The following is an 18,715-nucleotide window of genomic DNA, read 5'->3' as shown; positions in this document are numbered from 1 at the left end:
CACTGTTTTGGAAGGATTTTTTATAATGTTCCCTCAGGTAACAAAATAATAAAGTATTTGAAGTTCTTGACAATATTCTACCAATTCATAGAGATACAAACAAAATGGAAAATTTAAAAAGTGCAAGCCTTTATAAGAGTAGGGTGATTTAATTTTAGAGCTCACAAATTAGTATTTAATTGCTTAGAATTTTGTTTTTTCAACCATCATTTTATTTTTAAAAGTCTAATTATGTCTCTTTTATGTAGAAAATAAAATAAAACCACCTCTGAAACTTTCTAATCTTTTCTAGTTTTTCCTTCATCATTAACTGCCTGGAAAAGGAACATATTTACACTGTAATAAATGTATAGATAATTGTTAATTATTTGACAACATGAATGAGAAAATTGGGAAAATCTACCACAAAGATAAAATGTCTCACATCTTATTTGCATGTGCTGCGTCTGTGACAAAAAATAAACTGAAAAAGCAAAAATCTTTGCAATACAGTCAATTATTTAATGTGGCTCTTATAGCCATAGTCTTGGTAACTCCCATGAAATGACCTTTCTCAGCATGAATCTGGATAAGAAGTTGGGCGAATATACTGATTGGCTTCCTGTGAGTGAGTCACATGAACAGGATTCATTGTGACTGCCGACCTACTGGGTATAAACAGCCCTCTCAGAAGCAGGAAGGGGGAAATCTCACTACCAGCAAGAGAGAAGAGTCAGGACTGGAGTGGATCCTCTGGGCCCTGAGAGCCCTATCCAGTGAACCTCCTGATTCCAGGCGGCAGCTTTGGCAACCTGAGGAGTGACAAAGCAGCAGCAGCAGAAACAGGAGCCAGGGCATGAGACAGAGTGGTGGACTTCCTAGCCCACAGAACAAGTAAGGCTGAGTGCTTCTCTGGGCACTTAACTGGGAGAGCAGGTGTGCTAACCCACACAGTTAGAGCTGAGTGCCTTAGGGTGGAGGCTTACAATGGTGTGGTATGCCCTTTGGGAATTTATTGGCTGCCCTAAAAGAGCACTGTAACATGGCAGAGGGCTCACCAAGGGCCTGAGAGGGAGCCTTTACCGTGGGCAGGGCAAAGAAACTGTCCTGCTGAACAACTGTATCCTTAGCATTTCTCACCTGAATTTTAACCTGTTACCTTCCCTAGTAAACCCCAAAATTATATCGTGAGCTCTGTGTGGCCACTGCAATAGATTACAGAACCAGGGGGGAAAAGCAGAGAGAGCTGTGAGACAAAGCAACACTCGAGACAGAAATAGCTAGAGCCCTTGTACTTAAAAAATTAATTAGGGCCAGATGTATATGATCAGTTAATATGTTCAGTTCATCCACTGTTCCTTTTTGCTGGGTAGCTCACAGACATGCATGTGCCTACAGAACATAGAAGAACCATCTAGGAAACCTTCTATGTTATCATGTTGTTCTCTCTAGTCCATAGATGAGGAGCATGTGATAAGAGAAAGTCACAATGATGATTGTAGGAGAGGAAAAAAAAACTCTAAGACTGCATCTGGCTTGAAATAATCTCAAATGATACAGGCAGGCTGCTAGCTATCTTTCCATATCTGTTCTCTTCTGCCACAAATAATAGTTTTAGTTGGGCAAATGGCCAACAAACTAAAAACTCTACTTCTCTAAACTTCCTGGCCACTGGGTTATGTTCAAAGTACTAAGTGCAAATTCTGGATTATATTCTTTCAAAGAAAGCAGGGGGACAATATAAGCAAGTCTATATGGAGGCAAAAGAGAACTAACAAAGCAGTGTAGAATTCCAGAGCCAAGATCCAGGGAAAGAAGAAACCCGAGCAGTGTGAGCCTGGCACATGTGTGTATACCTACAGGCAACTGCAAATTTTAAGAGTCTGAAAAATGAGCTTATTGATTGAAAGGCAAGAAAAACAAAACCTGAAATTCAGAGGAAACTTTATTAAGTCTCCAATGTTTTGGGTTGGTGTCCAGAGGGCTACACCTAGGAATAAGGATGAGTAGGAAGGTTTACTAGTAGTCCTCACAAGGGTTGATGCCCAGCTTCAAAGTACTTCCACATCTGATGGAATAAAGTAACTGGGACTACTGCTAAATGTCTCTTGCTGTCTACTAGAGCAAATTGAAGATCTTCATGGAAGAAAATAGCATCCCAGGTCTAAAATCATCTCAGAAACTTTTCATATTTGATCGAACTCTCAGTTTCTCTCTCTCTCACACAGACACAGATACAGATGGAAACACAGATAACAATAGAAAATGAAGAGACCCAGAGAAGGGAGTTAGAAGATAGACTTTAAAATAACTATGTTTAAAATGTTTTTATTGTTTGAGGAAATAAAATACGACAGAAGAAATTCAGTAGAGAACAAAGACAACAGAATGGTGACTACAGAGAAGAACCTAAAAAGTAGAAGAGAGTCTAGGCAGGGTCTATTATAGCTTAACTAGAAACGTAGAAAACAAAGAGAATAACCTACCTTACTGAAACCATTAATAAAACACTCAAAATCTGTCAGTCAATTTAGCACTTGGCTCTATACTCACGTAATCTGCACACCTCCTGGAATAACAGATGGAGTCTGCTCTTTGCTGCATGAAGAATCAGTAGTACATTCTGGGTCGGATACCGAATCACTGCTGCATGGCTCACTATTTGGAGATGCATTTCTTTGAGAGGTACTGTCAACTGCTATAGGTGTTAATTCACCCTCAGTGAATGCATCACTTATGAACATGCCTTCATGGGTTAGATAAGCCACCTCTGTGTCCAATGAATTGTCTTTTGCAGCATTCTTCTGTTGAGAAATCGCCTCCAATTCTCTAGTCCTTTGGTTTTTGTCAAGAACCGAGAGCACAACACTATGAATGATATTTAACGTTGCCTACAAAAAGCAAGATGATTTTTAAAGCATTTAAAATATCTTGCACCTAAAGATCTTAACAGTGGATTCTGTGCATTTTGAATTCTGTGCCTTTTATGGTTATAAATGAGTTAAAATATACATTACAATTTTTTTGCTTGGTTTTCTTTTTTTTTTAATCATTTTATTGGGGGCTCATAGAACTCTTATTACAATTCATACATACATCCATTGTGTCAAGCACATTTGTACATTTGTTGCCATCATCATATATATTACATTTTCTACTAATCTTTTATTGTACAAGACAGGTGACTTACGGTGGGAAAATTCCCCAGGAGAAATTAGTTCAATAACACAAGAATACAGTTCCTGTTTTTTCATTGATTTTGTAAGTGGAAATCACAGTAAAACATATTGCATATCTCTCTAACCTCTTAAACAGGATACAGTAAACACATTAATTTGTCAGAAAACCATTATCAGTTGATGTACCTGCCTATAAGAAGAAGAAAAAAATCCCCATTCCTTATCATGTAAGCCCATTTGCCGCTTCTCATCTTATACCTTCCTCTCTCATCACTTATTTCCAGACATTCTGGTTGTTTCTGTTTTAGTAAACATTTCAAGATCATCAAGCCCTGGCTTTACTTCTTCACAGTTCTTCCAGTTTGTCATCTATAAACCTACAGGTGACCTCTGGATAGTTTCCAATTAGCTGAGCTAATAAAGCCTCTTGATTAGGATACTCTGAGTGGTGTTTCCTGTTATTTAGAACTATAAACACACAAAGTAATCCCATATAGACTGAGTGAATAAAACACTCTGGTAGCTGTGTTGATAAGTCTCCGAAATAACAGATCAGGATTATTCATCCACATAACAAAATAAAAATTTAAGAACTATAAATTGCTTTAAAGGAATGTACAATGCATTTAAGGATTATTTTTCTTTTCACTATACAAATTAATGTAATCTGGAATACAGGCAATAAACAAAAATTTTAATAAAAACTTAATAGCTATATAAATCCTTAATTAAAAAATAAATCAAATATAAAACTTTCAAACCCTAATCTTTTAATTCTCCATTTAAAGGAAATGTATTATTGAAATGTTCTGCTTGAAATTTCAAAGAAATATAATTTGCTTTAATATTAATGGGACATATGAAATATAGTTCTTTTTGTGAAATAAATGTAAGAATGTACCACAGTAATAAGTCTGGAAACTTAAATAAGAGCTCAAATTGGTTTATCCCTCAATCAAGTTTATCCTAGTAACACTGCTTTCTGAAAATCAAACTTTTTTCCCCCGATAATACAAAAGACCTAACTCCCTTCAAGGAAAACTTAAACACTGGAAAGAATAAACAAAAGATTAAAATAACAATAAAAAATAAAATAATAAAATAACACCATAAAAATAATCAGTTAAATGATAACTTATTTCTTTGTTCTATAGAAAACAGCTCTTGTGGCCCTGCCATGTAAAGATTGGGCGGTTAACCCCAAGGCAAGCAGTTCAAACACACCAGCTGCTCCCAGTGAGGAAGATGAGGCTTTTTGTTCCCTTAAAGATTTTTAGCCATGGAAACTCTACCTAGAGTCACCCTTAGTGGGAAATGAGTTGGCAGCAATGGGTTTGTTTTATGAAGGTAAAGACCAAACCAACCAAATTCACTGCCATTGAGTCAATGCAGACTCACCGATGGCATCTATAGCAAGATGCCTAGAGGAATTTAAGCATCACAAAAACCATGAGGAACTGTAACTGTATAACATTTAATATACAGTAAACATTATAGTGTTTATAGTATAACATGTTCTTTTTCAGTATAAAACAAATCATACAAAATTATAAAAATTATCTAAATATACCAAATAGTTCCAAATCTTTTAAAACCCCAGGTCTCTGTAAGAAAATTACAAAACCTAAACTCTGTTTTATTTTTCGTTTTTACTCCATTTGTATATTATACATCTGGAAAACTCACGATTTTCAGTATTTTTCTGGGCAAAGTGGTAATTACATAAACTTACCTTAACTCTCTGTAGGAATATTATAAACTTAGAGAAAATATCCTTTAGGAGATCAAACCACTGGGGGAAATTCAACATTCTCATCTGATCTGCAAGCCTAGGGGGGGAAAATGGTAATTTTTCTTTAAGGTAGTAACATTTTACAAATTGAAGGAGACTATTTAAAATACTTAGTTACCTAAGTAAAATAATATAATCTTGAGTTGAAAAGGCCAACTACAAAACAACACCTAGGTTAAACATCTCTAAGACTAGTTAAGTAAAATATACAAACAGAAATTTTATCAGAGATGAATTTCACATAGAGAAATAAACCAATTTTGGATAAATGTTGGGAAGAGATATTCTAAAATTAACATAGGAATATAACATCTCCCCCCACTAATCTAATAACCCACTTTTCTAACTGTACTAAAAAGCAGTTTTCAACATGTGGCAGGGAATATGACATGGCGCTAAGAGAGCTGGGGTGTGGAGCCACACTGCCTTATTTGGGCTCTGCCATTTAGCTGTGTGAACCTGGGCACGTGACTTACAGTAACCCCTCTACCCTCCAAAGCAGTTATTTTTATAGCTTACATAATCAAAGGAGCCCTCATAGCGTACTGGTTACAAATTGGGCTGCTACCTGCAAGGTCAGCACTTCAAAACCACCAGCCCCTTCAAGAGAAAAAGATTTCTATTCCCATAAAGAGTTACAGTCTCAGAAACCTACAAGGGCAGTTCTAATCCATCCTATAGGCTCACTGTAAGTCAGAATCGATTCGATAGCAGTGAGTTTTGTTTGGGGTTTTTTTTAGTTACATTAATGAATGAATGAATGAATTCAAAATGGAAAAAATATGCAGAATAGAATTCCATAAAGATAGACAGTACTTAAAGGACTTGCTACTCAAAAGTTCTAGTGAGTGTCGCTGTAACTAGGAGTTTATGCTCACAGCTACTCCTTCCTGTACTTGAGCTCCCAGAAGTTCTCTATGCTAGGCCATCCCCTCAGTAAGGAGAAAGTCCAAAGTAGCACTCACTGTCCATGGTGCTGCCACAGAGTCCCCATGACTTATTTTTGCTCATTCTAGTGATGACCCTCCCCCATCATTATGGCTGCTTCAATTATGTATCAAACTGAGTTTTCATCAGGTACTGAAGTTAGAAACTCCACAAATCCCTACTCTCTGGATTTTGCCCAGAGAAGTTTCATTGATGTTCATATCAATATCCATATCTTAGACCAGTTGACAAAGTTTAGGTAACTATACAAATGGAAAATTCAGTTTTAAAACATTTATCATTATTCTTCTCAAAAATAAAATGGTAATTTTAAGAACAAAGACAGAAATTAAACGTCTTAACTCTCATGACTACAAGAGGTGATTCAAAATCAGTTTCCAAAAACTTTCCACAGTCAATTCAAAGCTAGGTTTTATTATACAGCTAAATAATGTAAACTCACACTTGTTGTGCCTTTGTAAAGGCCTACGTTCCATACCCTTACTTCATGTCTACACTGCATCCTTTCTTACCCTGCTCCCTGCCCTCGAAGGTTAGCCTGCTGGGCTTGGTCAATGAGGAACACGTACACTGTAGGACAGAGTTTTTTTCAATTATGACAGGTCCTTCATGAACCCTGATTGCTCAATGGTTGGGAGTTCAAACCCACCCATCAGAGAAACCCACCCTCCATGAGAGAAAGATCCAGTGGATCTGTAAAGATTACAGCCTAAACACTCTATGTGGTAGTTCTACTCTATAGCATTGGAGGTGCTATGAATCAAAACGGAGTTGAAGGGAGATAACCACAAATCTTTCTCCTTCAGGGTTCTGTTAACCAAACTTTCCTTGTTCCTTCTACAGTATTGCACTATCCTTTGTAGTTTTCCTATAACCTGTCCAAACCTTAATAAATAATTCCTTCATTAAATCCACCTTAAATTACTCTGAGTTTGTAGTCTTTTCTCTGACTGATAACCACCAAGTGTATGTTTATACTTACTTCATAACAACATCAGTATCTATTTCTTCTATCTGTGAAACTTTATTAATCACACACTACAAAATTAAAGAGAGAACAGAAACAATCTGATTAGCTTCGTCAGAATCCTACATAACCATCTTTCATTTGTACAATAACCAGGATCTCACTGACTAGAAGAACCATTTTACCATGCTGCTCTTCTATCTCTCACACATACTTGGAAAGACCTGAATAATAAAGTCTCATATACTTCTAAGTGTCTGAATCACCCTTGGCCAGTTAAATTATTATTGAACTATGTATGTTTGAACTTTAACATTTGATTGATCACAGTAATTTTTAGATGTCTTACTACTTAAAATTGCTGAGTCATACACTAGAAAAAAAGAACTATAATATGTGCTTAGGATATAAGTATCATATTAAAATACCCAAAGGAATTCATTTCAAGATTCATTGTAGCTGCTTGTTATATAACCCAACAAATTAAAGTTAAAAATAAATAAATGCTTAGACTTGTAGAGAAATCTGGGAATTAAAATACAGCAAATTAAAAAGACTTATTGAAGCATACATTCAGAAACTGTATAAATTATGTAAACAGCTCAATTTTTTTTAACCAAGAAATCTGTGTAATTCACACTAAACTCAAGAAGATGAACCTTACCAGTACTCAGCAGTCCAGCCCACCTCCTGCTTCTCTCCCCTTTTTCATGCCAGCCTCTCCCCAAAACTATTCCAGCCTTCCCCAAAATACTACTGCCTGTCTCAACTTTATATCAAGAGAAATCATACAGAACATAAACATCCTTTTTGTCTGGTTTTCTGGTTCCACATTTTGTCTATAATTTATACCCCTGCTGCAACATTTAGTCTATCCATTATATAATACAAGTCTACTATCCTTTCTATTGTTGCTGAAATTTGAACTGTTATATATTTTTATTATTACAATGCTGCTGCCATGAGCATTCTTACACTGTCTTTTCATGAATGTATGCATGTATTTCTGTTGAGTGTGTACCTAGGAATAGAATTTCTGGAGTACAAATACGTGTGTATGTTTAGTATTAGTAGTTGTAACCAACAATTTCCTAAAATGGTTTTTAAAATTTCAAAATAGCGTCTTAATTAGTGCCTGAGAGAGGTAAAAGATGGAGTGGTGGTAATATTTTTATTTGTTTTATGTAAACACCAAACATTCATCTATATTCATTTAACTTAATGATGATTAAAACTAGTAAACAATGCATTCAACACTGTATTACCTTTTGCATATATATAGTAAACCTGAAGTTCAGGCAAGAAAAGCTAAAGAACCCATGGATTCTAGTTTATAATTAGTTTCTCAGAGATCAAGAAACAAACATTAACTACTGCTGCTGGAAGTATAAATTGGTAGATCTTTGTAGATATCAATGCAACTCTATGAATCTAATAACTTCAAATACTTTGCACTCTGACCAATAATTCTACTTCTGTGAATCAGTCCTAAGAAAATAGTTCTTAATATTAAAAATAAAATCTTTAAACCAAAGATGTTTGCTAACAGTGTAATTTACAGTATCAAACTGAAAACAACCTAAATAATCAACATAGAAAAAAGTTAAGTAAATGTTGATTAATAAACATAATATTGATGGAATTTTGTACAAGCATTAAAAATGTTGTTTCAGAAGGCCTTGTATTTAAGTGTGAGAAAATGCTTATATTATGATTTTAACAAAATATATATAATTGAAAATCATATATACAGGATGATATAAACAGTGAAAAATATTCAGAACAATCTATACATAGAAATAATCTTATGTGGCATTCTGTTCCTATTGGTTTATATTTTCAATTTTAAATAATAAGCAAATATTACCATTATACTTACTGCATGGATTATTACCATGATACTGCAAAGAAAAACATTGCACAAAAGACTCTAGGTCAAAATATATCAAATAAAACTGTGTATTACCTGTTTAATGATATTCTTTGCTGTAATAATCATTTCTTCAGCATAGATTTCTAAAAAATTGAGTTTTCTTTGTTTTAAAAGTCCAAATACAAGAGACACTAGTCTTTCCTATGAAAATAAGACCAGGTAATTTCACACTTTAAATATAAAACAATCTTACTTGTGAGTAGAAATATTCTGCATCTCAGGTTTTATTACTTGATTCTCAGATCTTTATCCTATACATGATATTTTCTAGAACTCTGGCAAAACATTTTTTTTTTCTGGCAAAACCTTTCCATAGCAATCTTTGTCATCCTATTTGAAGTCAATGCTCTAAAACAGGTAAATCTAGTTCTACCACAGTCACATATGGCTGACTTGGGAGCAAGTTGTAGGATTTTTTAGCCTTTCTTGAAAATAAAATAAAATAGAAAGTATCTCTCACATTCTGATGTCCAATACATAGTTCATGAGCCCTATTGTTTTTACTAAGTGCTCTAGAACACTGGAGTAAGGACCCAACTCTCTGCTAACGTGTCTGGAAACCTCTGTAACCTAGGCTCCTATCAGGACTCTTTGGATTCTACTAGTTCTTGGCATTAACCAACACTGAGAAGTTACCAGAGAGGTATTGCTGGTTCACAGAAAAAGTGAATAAAAAGGAATTTTTCCGAAAACTTTTTGAAGCCCCTTCAGATATTTATATACATAAAACATGTTCATAATCAGTGATCAACTTAAATGCTTGATAAATTACCATATACTAAAAGACGTATCATCCAGCGCATACGTGCAGATAGTATAAAGTTAACTCATCCTATATCTAGGTTTTGAACTTGGTTTGTCAGCTATAAAGACTTCATGAGTTCAACTCTAATTTCTTATTAAGCTATGTTTGTTCTCTAATTTCATAGGATTATGAGATTTGACAAGGTCACACAGCTAATATAGGACTCATTAGATCTGACAGATATTACAAATCTGAAACTATCCTGCTCAATATAATCTGAGAAGAATATGTTCTAAATCAGAACTTTCAGGGATTAAGAAAAAAAATCATATCAATTTCATTCCACCATCCAAAACACATACCTCTTCTAAAATTTGACAGTCATCTTCCAATGGTCTATTTAAATCACTGTGAGAATATGTAGAAAATTCTGCAATCATCATTTTATCTATTAGTTTTTCTAATTCACAAAGCTGTGATCCCAAATGCCTACAAAGCAATCAAAAAGTATTACCCACATATATCCAACAAAAACCAGAAATCAATCAGTTTTCCTTTTACATCCTTAATCTCTAAACAGCTCTCAAAACATGGTTACCTGGTAAATTTTATTGCTGCTTTTCACAGACAAATTATCGGGTGTCTTAAGTTCGTTTTCATTAACCATTTACTGATATGAATGCCTACAGTTCCCAACATGGTGCTCAACCCTGTTCTAGGTGCATATAAAAGACGGCAAGTACAGACGGACTCAATTTACTCTGTCATGATCAGTTCAAGTTACTGTGCCGTCCCTCAGATCCTCACATTGAAAGTCATCAGAACATAAACCATGAAGTATAAAAATACTGAGTTACATCCGATCCCTGGCTATTTTGTTTCAGAAAATATTCTTACACTAATATTTGCAGATCCCAGCTACAAATTAAATATCCATGACCCTATACAAGGCAAATAATTAATGTCGATAATTAACAACCTTACAATAAAAAGAAGATAAAGTCAAATAAATAATTCATCAGATAGGATTTGACAGAAATTAAAAAACAAGTTATAATAAACTATTTCATATGCAGGTCAGTCTGCTTCACTTAGAAAAACACTTTCATCTAGAGTACTCTTTCATCTCTGAAAACTATTGAATGTAAAGATGCTTGTCAGAAATCAGAAGTTCAACACAGGTTGTAATATCATGCTTTTATGCAGTCATAGTCATACTAATACTGAAGGTTGATAAAAAGCTTTAGGAAAGACATTTCCTATGAAGAATATTCCTTACTACACATGTACGGGCTCTTAAAATAACACTAACACCAGACAGATTTGAGTAAAGCACAGAGAATCAGCACACTTGAAAGTGTTTTAAAAATCATATTCACATTTTTATGAAGAGCATGATGTCCTTTGAGTTAAGGTACATGCAAAAAAGTAAAGATGAAACTAAAGGAAATTCTTCCTCAAGATAAACATAAGATAATAAAATTTCCATTCTGCCTTGTAATAAATCAAACTATTGGGAATAGATATATAGCTGTGTCCTTAGATTTTTTCCCCAGATAGCTTTCAATGACTATACTACTTTTCATCAACATATTAGGTATAAATTTGTGAGCCAAGAAAACAAAGTTAAAAAAAAAACCAAACCCTATTATCTTTGAGGTAAATTAGAAATTTTAGAAGTTGTACTTAGCAAATAAAAGTACACTGATTCTATTTCTTAGTTCTTTTCTGTCCAGACACTACAGTACTCTAATCTCTAACTTTATGAAATACAGTCTTAGTCATTATAGAACTCTATTTTTCTGAAATAATGATAAATTGAAAACTATTTCTAAAAAATCACACACATACATTTGAAAAGGATGTGAATATTTAACATTATGGAAAATAAAAAATTATTTAGCAAGCTGGGTTCCAAGCTACTGTAATTGTGTGCCCTGCAGTGAATTATGACTCATGGGGACCCAATAGTAACTTTTTTGATATATATTCAATGACCATTAAGTTACTGAATACATCTTGTATGAAACTTCTCTGTAGTCACTCAGTAGAGCAAAATTTGGATGAACTTCCCTGAAGATAGGTAAGAATTCCCACAGATACAGCTAGTCTGTTTAAGGCGATGTTGATGGTTTTATAACTGGTTCATCTATAAATTAAATATGTTTTATGTGATTTTTACATAACCCTGAGTAAAACAAATAGGATAATTCACCTTCTTGAAAGCATCTTTTGAATAACAACTTCTGAAGATATTTTTAAAATAACTTAGAGAAATTGTTTTATTTCTATTTTTTAATTTATTTATTTCTAGATGTTTTGTTACCTGTTGTTTTTTTTCTCCATTTCCATGAGGAATATTTAACAAATATGCCTTTTTTTTTTGCAAAAAGACTGTAAATCAGAAACAGATGTTATTAACTACTGACTTTGTAACCCACTAAAGTGCTTTTTAAATAAACTTAGTTTTAAATATACTGGTATTCCTCTCTCCATCTTGACCTATCATCTTGACGTAAAACTATTTTCACATTTTCAAAATGTTATCATTTCAAAGTTGTGGTTGGTCTTTCATTTACTTCATCCACTGGAATACTTAAAATTGCTTATTCATCCAAAGGTCTTTAGAAACAGCATTCTTTTTTTATGTTTGTATGGTAATACTAAAATATCAGAATAATAGCTTTGCTACACAGATCTAGAAGAAAAAATACTTAACTTTGAATGCATTGTCATTTCTTCAGCTAACATTACACATCATGACTTATCTTTTTAAAACTCCCAACGGCATTTCTAATGGCTTAATGAACCTACCGGAAACTGTGAATGCCCTGAAGTTCCTGCTGTAGGACCTCTTGGGTTGTTGCTATTAAGTCCAATGCCCCAACAAATTCCGAAGTGGATAGCAGCACCTGTACAGTGGGCTGAGTTTGGTGCACAGTGGCCATTAACTTCAGTTTATTGTACACTTTCACACAATTGTTTCTGGTTAGTGCCAGTCTTAAAATGTGTAGTGATCCTTCACACATTACTTTATCAATCTGTGCAATCTTGTCTCGGAGCATTTTCACAGCCTGGGACGTTTTCTTGAGGTAGTCCTGCAATTCGTGTTGCGAGGTCATTGCATGAAAAAATGCTTCTGAGCGTAGAGAGATCTGGTGAGCAATGTTTACTTCCACAATGTCCAGATAATGGCTCAGCTTAAGAGAAAAGGGGGAAAAATCATGGAGTATTATAAGCATACCATCCTTCATGCTCCAGATGCTTTCTGAAAAGGAAAATAGTATGTCTACATATATTTTAAGTTCCATGGCATGAATTAATTGTTTGGCTGTGGAATCCTGGAAATAGGACACAACAAAATGGAAGAGAGATGAAAGGTGAAACTCATTATTAATAAATGTAAGATAAGGCAAAAGGATAAAAGATGATTTACCTTCTTCTTCACTCCGGCCTTTGCCACCCTTGTAAGCATCAGTAATTTTCTAGGTGGGTAAGCTATCCCACAGCCATCTCCGATTATAATTCCAGTTTCAGAAGCTCTAACAGCTGAGGGATAATGATCTCCCAATCCTCTATACATCACCCGCTTCACTATTATCTTAAATACAAATCCAGTTATCTGACTCCCCTCTTTTATGTACCAGGCACTCATACTACATGTATCATTTTCTAATTTTAATAATCTTCGAAAACAAGTATTACTGTTATTCTGATTTTACAAACAAGGAAACAGGCTCAGAGACATTCAAATAACTTGAATAAAAGCGTGTGGCGAATAAACTAAAAATTTAAAGCGCAGTCTGCTATACCGTGTTGCTTCAAAATGCTAAAGAATCCATAAAAGATGGATTAGCAGTCCAGTTACAGATAGGGTTCATGTGGATTTATTTTAAAGATACTTATTTCAAGTTTCATTTTATCAATTTGTAAATGTCATTTATTGCCATATACTATTATCTTCAAAATACTGACAAAATGTCTTTAGTAAATAGTTCATATATATTTTACTTGTAGCACTTCCAAAATTATTCCTGCTTTAATGGTGTGTTGGATTATTAATAGCAAGGTCAGTAGTTCAAACCCATCAGTCACTCCTCAGGAGGAAATTGAGGCTATATGTTCTCATAAACGGTCACTATGAGTTGGTACCAACTCGTTGGCAGTGGATAATTCAGTGGATCATTTCAAAGTGGTTTCTAATTTCAAATATAAACTTCTAACATTTGTTTTCTACTTTTAGATTTTTCAACCTATTGCTCAAACTTTATCTATGAAGAATTCATAGTGCTAACAAGTTAATGAACTTTCAACATTAAGTACCCCGAAAGTATTAGAGATGATTTGGTTATCAAGAGTGTTTGCTTAAAGCCATGTAAGGTAGTATATATCTTCAATAATATTCCTCTTATAATTTATTACAGTATATAATCTATAGCATCAAATATATTATAATATGTAATACAACAAGAAGTTGTTCCTTAGTTTAATTTGTTTCTGTCTTGGTGTTCTTGTTTGCCTCACCTTAAACATAGCTATTTATTAGTTTACCTAAAAGCATTAGAGCACAATGGGTAGAATGCAAATTAGACTATATACTCAGAATAGCAAAGAGGGAGTGGATAAATCCTTTTGGATAGTGCTACTCAGAATGATGTATATACTGGTTGCCAATCTATTGTTAACCAGTTAATGATAAAATAAAGAATGAGGACCCACGCACATCTGAACTGAGGTGACGAGAATATGAAACAGATCCAGGCCACCGATGGAAAGGAGCCTCCCTGATGGCACAGGCCCCATATATGTGCCTTTGGGGCACATCGTGGCCAGTGAGAGGTGGCATGGGTCACAGCTGGCACAAGAGATGCAAGATGCTGTATTCTTTATGTTACCGAAGCTGAGTTGGTGGCAGGAAACGGCTACAGGAAGAGGCTTGTTCCATCAGAAATTCATCTTCAAGGGATTGTACTAGTTGAGAAGACACAGATGAGCGTGCAGTACTTCCCGGCCGCACAGAAGTTCACAGTACTGGACCTCGGCATGGTGTTGCTTCCAGTGTCCAGCCAGATGGAAGGAGCCAGCCTCATTATTCAGTTAGTCCACAAACAAACCAAAGAGCCCAGTAAGAACCCGTTTCTCAGGAAGAAGCGCGCTCAGCTCTCCGAGCCCTCCCTCCTCCAGACGATGCAGCAGATCCTAGGAGTTGGAAAAGTGAAAGCCCCCTTTCTGCTCCTGAAATTCCCAAGTATCCAACACCTAAGTAACGCTTCCACGCAAGAACTGGAGCACGTTGTTGGGCAAGCAGCGGCACAGCGGATTCACGCGTTTTTCACACAGTCCAGGTGACAGCGCACGGAGAGCCCTGTGATGTTTTCTCCTTCAGACCACAGACTACATAATCCACAGTTCAAAACTAAGAAAGAGCATTTCCTCTTACAGCAACTAGTCAAAGACAAGTGGGGCCTAAAGGAGGCCCTCCTCTCCGGTCTCAGGCCTTGCAGTGAGTGGGTGCCTTCATTCTTCTTCCAGGATAAGAAGAGCCTGTTAATTGAAGCTCTGTGACTCAGCAGAGCTGGCCTGGGCAGATTTTAATGTGTGACCTTGACCTGCATCTCTTCTGGAAAAGGTCTTCTCATGCTTCAGGTGGTGGGTGTGAACATCTAAGGAAAACAAAACGACACCAAAGCCCTGTCTCCTCAGCCCCTTGTTCCTGCTGGCAGTGCTCCAGCTGTGCAGCAGGTCTGGGGCTTTGAGGTTGCCAGTGTAAATAAACCATTGTACTGCCTTTTAAAAAAAATAATAAAGAATGAATTTTGCTAGTATGTATATCTATTATATTACTTATCATCCAAAATATTCATTGCCATCAAAGTGATTCTGACTCATAGAGTAGAAACACCCCACAAGATTTCAAAGGCTGTAACCCTATGGAAAGCAGCCTTTTCCATTTTTCTCCCATAGAATGCCTGGTATGTTCCAACTACCGATCTTTCAGTTAGTAACCAAATGCTTACCCACTGTGTCATCAGGACTCTGTACCGTTAAACCCACTGCATGTCTCCCCCAGAGAAAGACTTCCTTTTTCTTGATGAAGAAAGCAGTGCAATGACAGATAATGTGGGGAAATTCCTCATTTTATTGCAGATCAGCTCTTGGGTAGCATCATAATAGGATACAAATTTCTCTAGTCTTAATTGTAGCATACCCTTCTTTAAAGTTAACAAGGTAAACCCATCATTATAAAGTAAGTTTTAAAGTAGAATTCTACTCGTGGAACCGTTTTCCAGCCCTAGTCTAAGAAGGAAGCAGAAGGAAAGAGTCAGAAAGTAATTATAACAAACCTGATTCTACAACTTACAACAATGCAGTTACAACTATCCCAGTATTTTCAAGGAAAAAACTCAAACTCATTACCATCAAGTTGAGTCTGAACCATATTGAACCAAAGGACAGGAAGAACAGCCCCTTTGGGTTTCGGAGGTTAACAATCTTTACTGATGCAGAAAGCCTAATCGTTCTCCCGCTGCAGGCTTTGTGGTTAGCTGCCCAAAATCATAACCAGTATGCTACCAGGGTTCCATTACTTTAGTCAAACTTTAAACATTCAGTATGAAAAAACCCTTCTAAAGCCTGGAGATCACTATAATTATCATTATTCTACTGACCAATTTCTTTTAAAGGCAGAATATTTTCATTAAAAGTTTTTATATAGATTGATGAAAAATTTACTGGTTTTTGTGAGTTTTGTTTTTTTAAGGTATTATTCTACCAAGACATAGATTTCAAATGTGAAAAAAGGCTTCTGAAAGTCTTCATCAATAACCTGATAGTTTTCACAGAGTTATATATTTGTTCTACTTAAAGTCAACTTTCATAGTGAAAATGTTGCCTAGGGGCAAGTGAGTTCCTCATTTGCAACTGTGAAAAAATGCATGCTGATTCTTTTTCCCACTTTTCTCTTCTTCTCCTCCCAAAGCTAGTCCTCTCTTTACTAATACTGAGGCAAACTGGACCTCACATATTGAACTCTCTTTCTCATACAAGTTTTCAGACTGCCAAAAGATGTCACTAGAGTAAAACAAAATGTTTCCTCTCTTTACGAACCAGCCAAATTAGACAGCTCTACACTGAGTTCTGAGAAAGAATAGAGATCAAAGGTCTTTACATTAAAAATTTTTTTAAACGACTAAAATTTTAAGAGTCATCTTATGTTAGTTAAGCTATCTTTAAAGTTCCAAATTTAGTGACATTGAAGGTGCTGACTTCTAAAATAGAGAACCCTGTTAAATTCAAAGAACAAATGCCTAGTAATGCAGAAGATTAAGTTGTTTTTTGTTTGTTTGTTTGTTTTTTTAAGATTAAGTTTTGCAAAACAAAGTTATGGGATTTACTTCAAAATATTTGTTCTTATATGTAAAAATAAAAATATTTTACAAAAGGTTGGTTTTCTGGGTCTTAAATCATAAAGAATACATAAGAATTTGATCTATAACCGAACTGTTTGGGATAATGCAAAGCAATTAATTGTGCTATATGTAAAACACCCTTTCAACAGAAATTAATTCCATCAATTTCTGTTCTGGATTAGAAACAATAAAGCAGCACAATTTATATAGTCCATTGAAACAAAACGCCATTCCTTTACTCTTTAGATTTGAAGGTTTTAAATTATCAGCAACAAAATGAAAATAGGAAAAGTAGAACTAACTAAATCTGAACCCACACAAATGGCGCCAACATAATTAAAGATTTCTACATGGAAAAAGTTGAAGAGAAATTACCTTTTCCTGAAGCAACTTTGAGGACGCTGCATCTCGATTTCCTTTTCCACCAGCAGTATTAAAATGAGACCATGGTAAAACTGAATTAAAAGTTAAGGAATCGTCCAAGGCAAAATCTGGTTTCATAAAAATCTATCAAAAAAATGTATTTAGTTACCCCTTCTAACATTGTAAGACAATTAAACAAAAATTTATTGGAGCTGAAATATGAACGGCAAGTGAAGACAAGTTGAGATCTGTACTTTTACAAAAAGATCTGTAATTTTAAAAAATTCTACTCAATGTCTCACCAAACTTAAAATCTTTGCCTTTACAAAGGGAGATGGTCATTCCACTATTTCTAACACTCACTAATACAACTGTGGACATCCAAAAAGGAGATAACATGTATTTTCTAAATTTTTTTATATTATTTCTCATGGGCTATTATCTTTTTTAAAGTGTCATATGTCAAGATATGTATTTTTTCTCCTGTTCAAAATGTTTTCAAAATTCATTTTTTAAGATTAAATATACATTCACTTTTAAAAGCAAAACAAATTCAAATTTTATGAAGAGACTACTCCTTTTCCCTACATCTCACATCTAGTTGGGCAATTAAATGCCACCCATTATTAATTATATTTCTCAAATATTCCTAGAATCCCCTCTACCTTCAGAGCAGTTCAGTGCTTCATCGTCTCTAGGTTATTATAAATAATCACTTTACTGATGTCCTGCCCCAATCTATTTCTTTTATGGTTTCTAAATGCAAATATAACTGCGCAACTTCCTTGTTCCATGAATGCATCCCAAACCTTCCGTTTCTTAAGACCTCACGTACCCCTGTAGCTTTGTGTCTCGCCACTACCACAGTTTACTCATCACACTCTAGTAATATTCAACTATCTTGTGCATTGTTCTTATTGTGCTTTGACATCTTTATACATTCCTTTGTGCAATCTCCTACCTTCCAGGGGAACATACACAACCAAAAGGACAGACGGGTCTCTGTGTCTGACAGAGATTTAATCATTCTGGGCTCCAAACAGCAAATATGTTATGTGTATTTGTCAATCATTAAACTCATCCTTCAGAAAAATTATTTATTTTTTTATGTTCCTGGAAGATGGATTTAAAGTTTATTTATCCTTATATCCAAAGAACCTAGCACAGGGAACATGTCAAACATGCTTAATTGATTTCTGTGCTGTGTATTTAATTATATTTACTGATTCTAGGGACATAAATAAATTTATATTAACTCTAAATTGTGTAATGTATCTGATTGCAAATACTACTACTTTCTTTTGGCATCATAAATAAAAAGCACCAATTAATTGACTAAATATTTACTGATTACCATCCACTAAAGAAAAAAAACAAAGATTTATTATTACCCAGGTTCT

The 18,715-nt window shown here is 34.8% G+C and overlaps 1 protein-coding gene and 1 pseudogene across 2 annotated transcripts in view; one reads left to right on the top strand and one right to left on the bottom strand.

Annotated features, from left to right (window-relative positions):
• VPS54 (VPS54 subunit of GARP complex) overlaps nucleotides 1-18,715 on the bottom strand; it is a 74,831-nt gene that overhangs the window by 43,542 nt on the left and 12,574 nt on the right. For both annotated transcript variants that reach the window (XR_006680439.1, XM_004710185.3), the window contains exons 5-11: nucleotides 17,328-17,459; nucleotides 12,358-12,743; nucleotides 9,906-10,032; nucleotides 8,832-8,939; nucleotides 6,881-6,936; nucleotides 4,891-4,987; nucleotides 2,533-2,870 (exon numbers count right to left, since the gene is read on the bottom strand). Coding sequence is in view for 1 of the 2 variants with exons in the window: in XM_004710185.3 (XP_004710242.1) it covers nucleotides 2,533-2,870; nucleotides 4,891-4,987; nucleotides 6,881-6,936; nucleotides 8,832-8,939; nucleotides 9,906-10,032; nucleotides 12,358-12,743; nucleotides 17,328-17,459 (1,244 nt within the window). In the remaining variant the exon portion in view is untranslated. The remainder of the gene's footprint in view (nucleotides 1-2,532; nucleotides 2,871-4,890; nucleotides 4,988-6,880; nucleotides 6,937-8,831; nucleotides 8,940-9,905; nucleotides 10,033-12,357; nucleotides 12,744-17,327; nucleotides 17,460-18,715) is intronic.
• Nucleotides 14,293-14,892, top strand: LOC105979314 (annotated as a pseudogene).

The sequence above is a fragment of the Echinops telfairi genome, unplaced genomic scaffold (genome assembly GCF_000313985.2).
Source record: "Echinops telfairi isolate 266 unplaced genomic scaffold, ASM31398v2 ScPeMD7_2573;HRSCAF=3158, whole genome shotgun sequence".
Classification (NCBI taxonomy): Eukaryota; Metazoa; Chordata; class Mammalia; order Afrosoricida; family Tenrecidae; genus Echinops; species Echinops telfairi.
The sequence above is the reverse complement of the archived record's forward strand: the minus strand, read 5'-3'. Positions and strand labels throughout refer to the sequence as shown.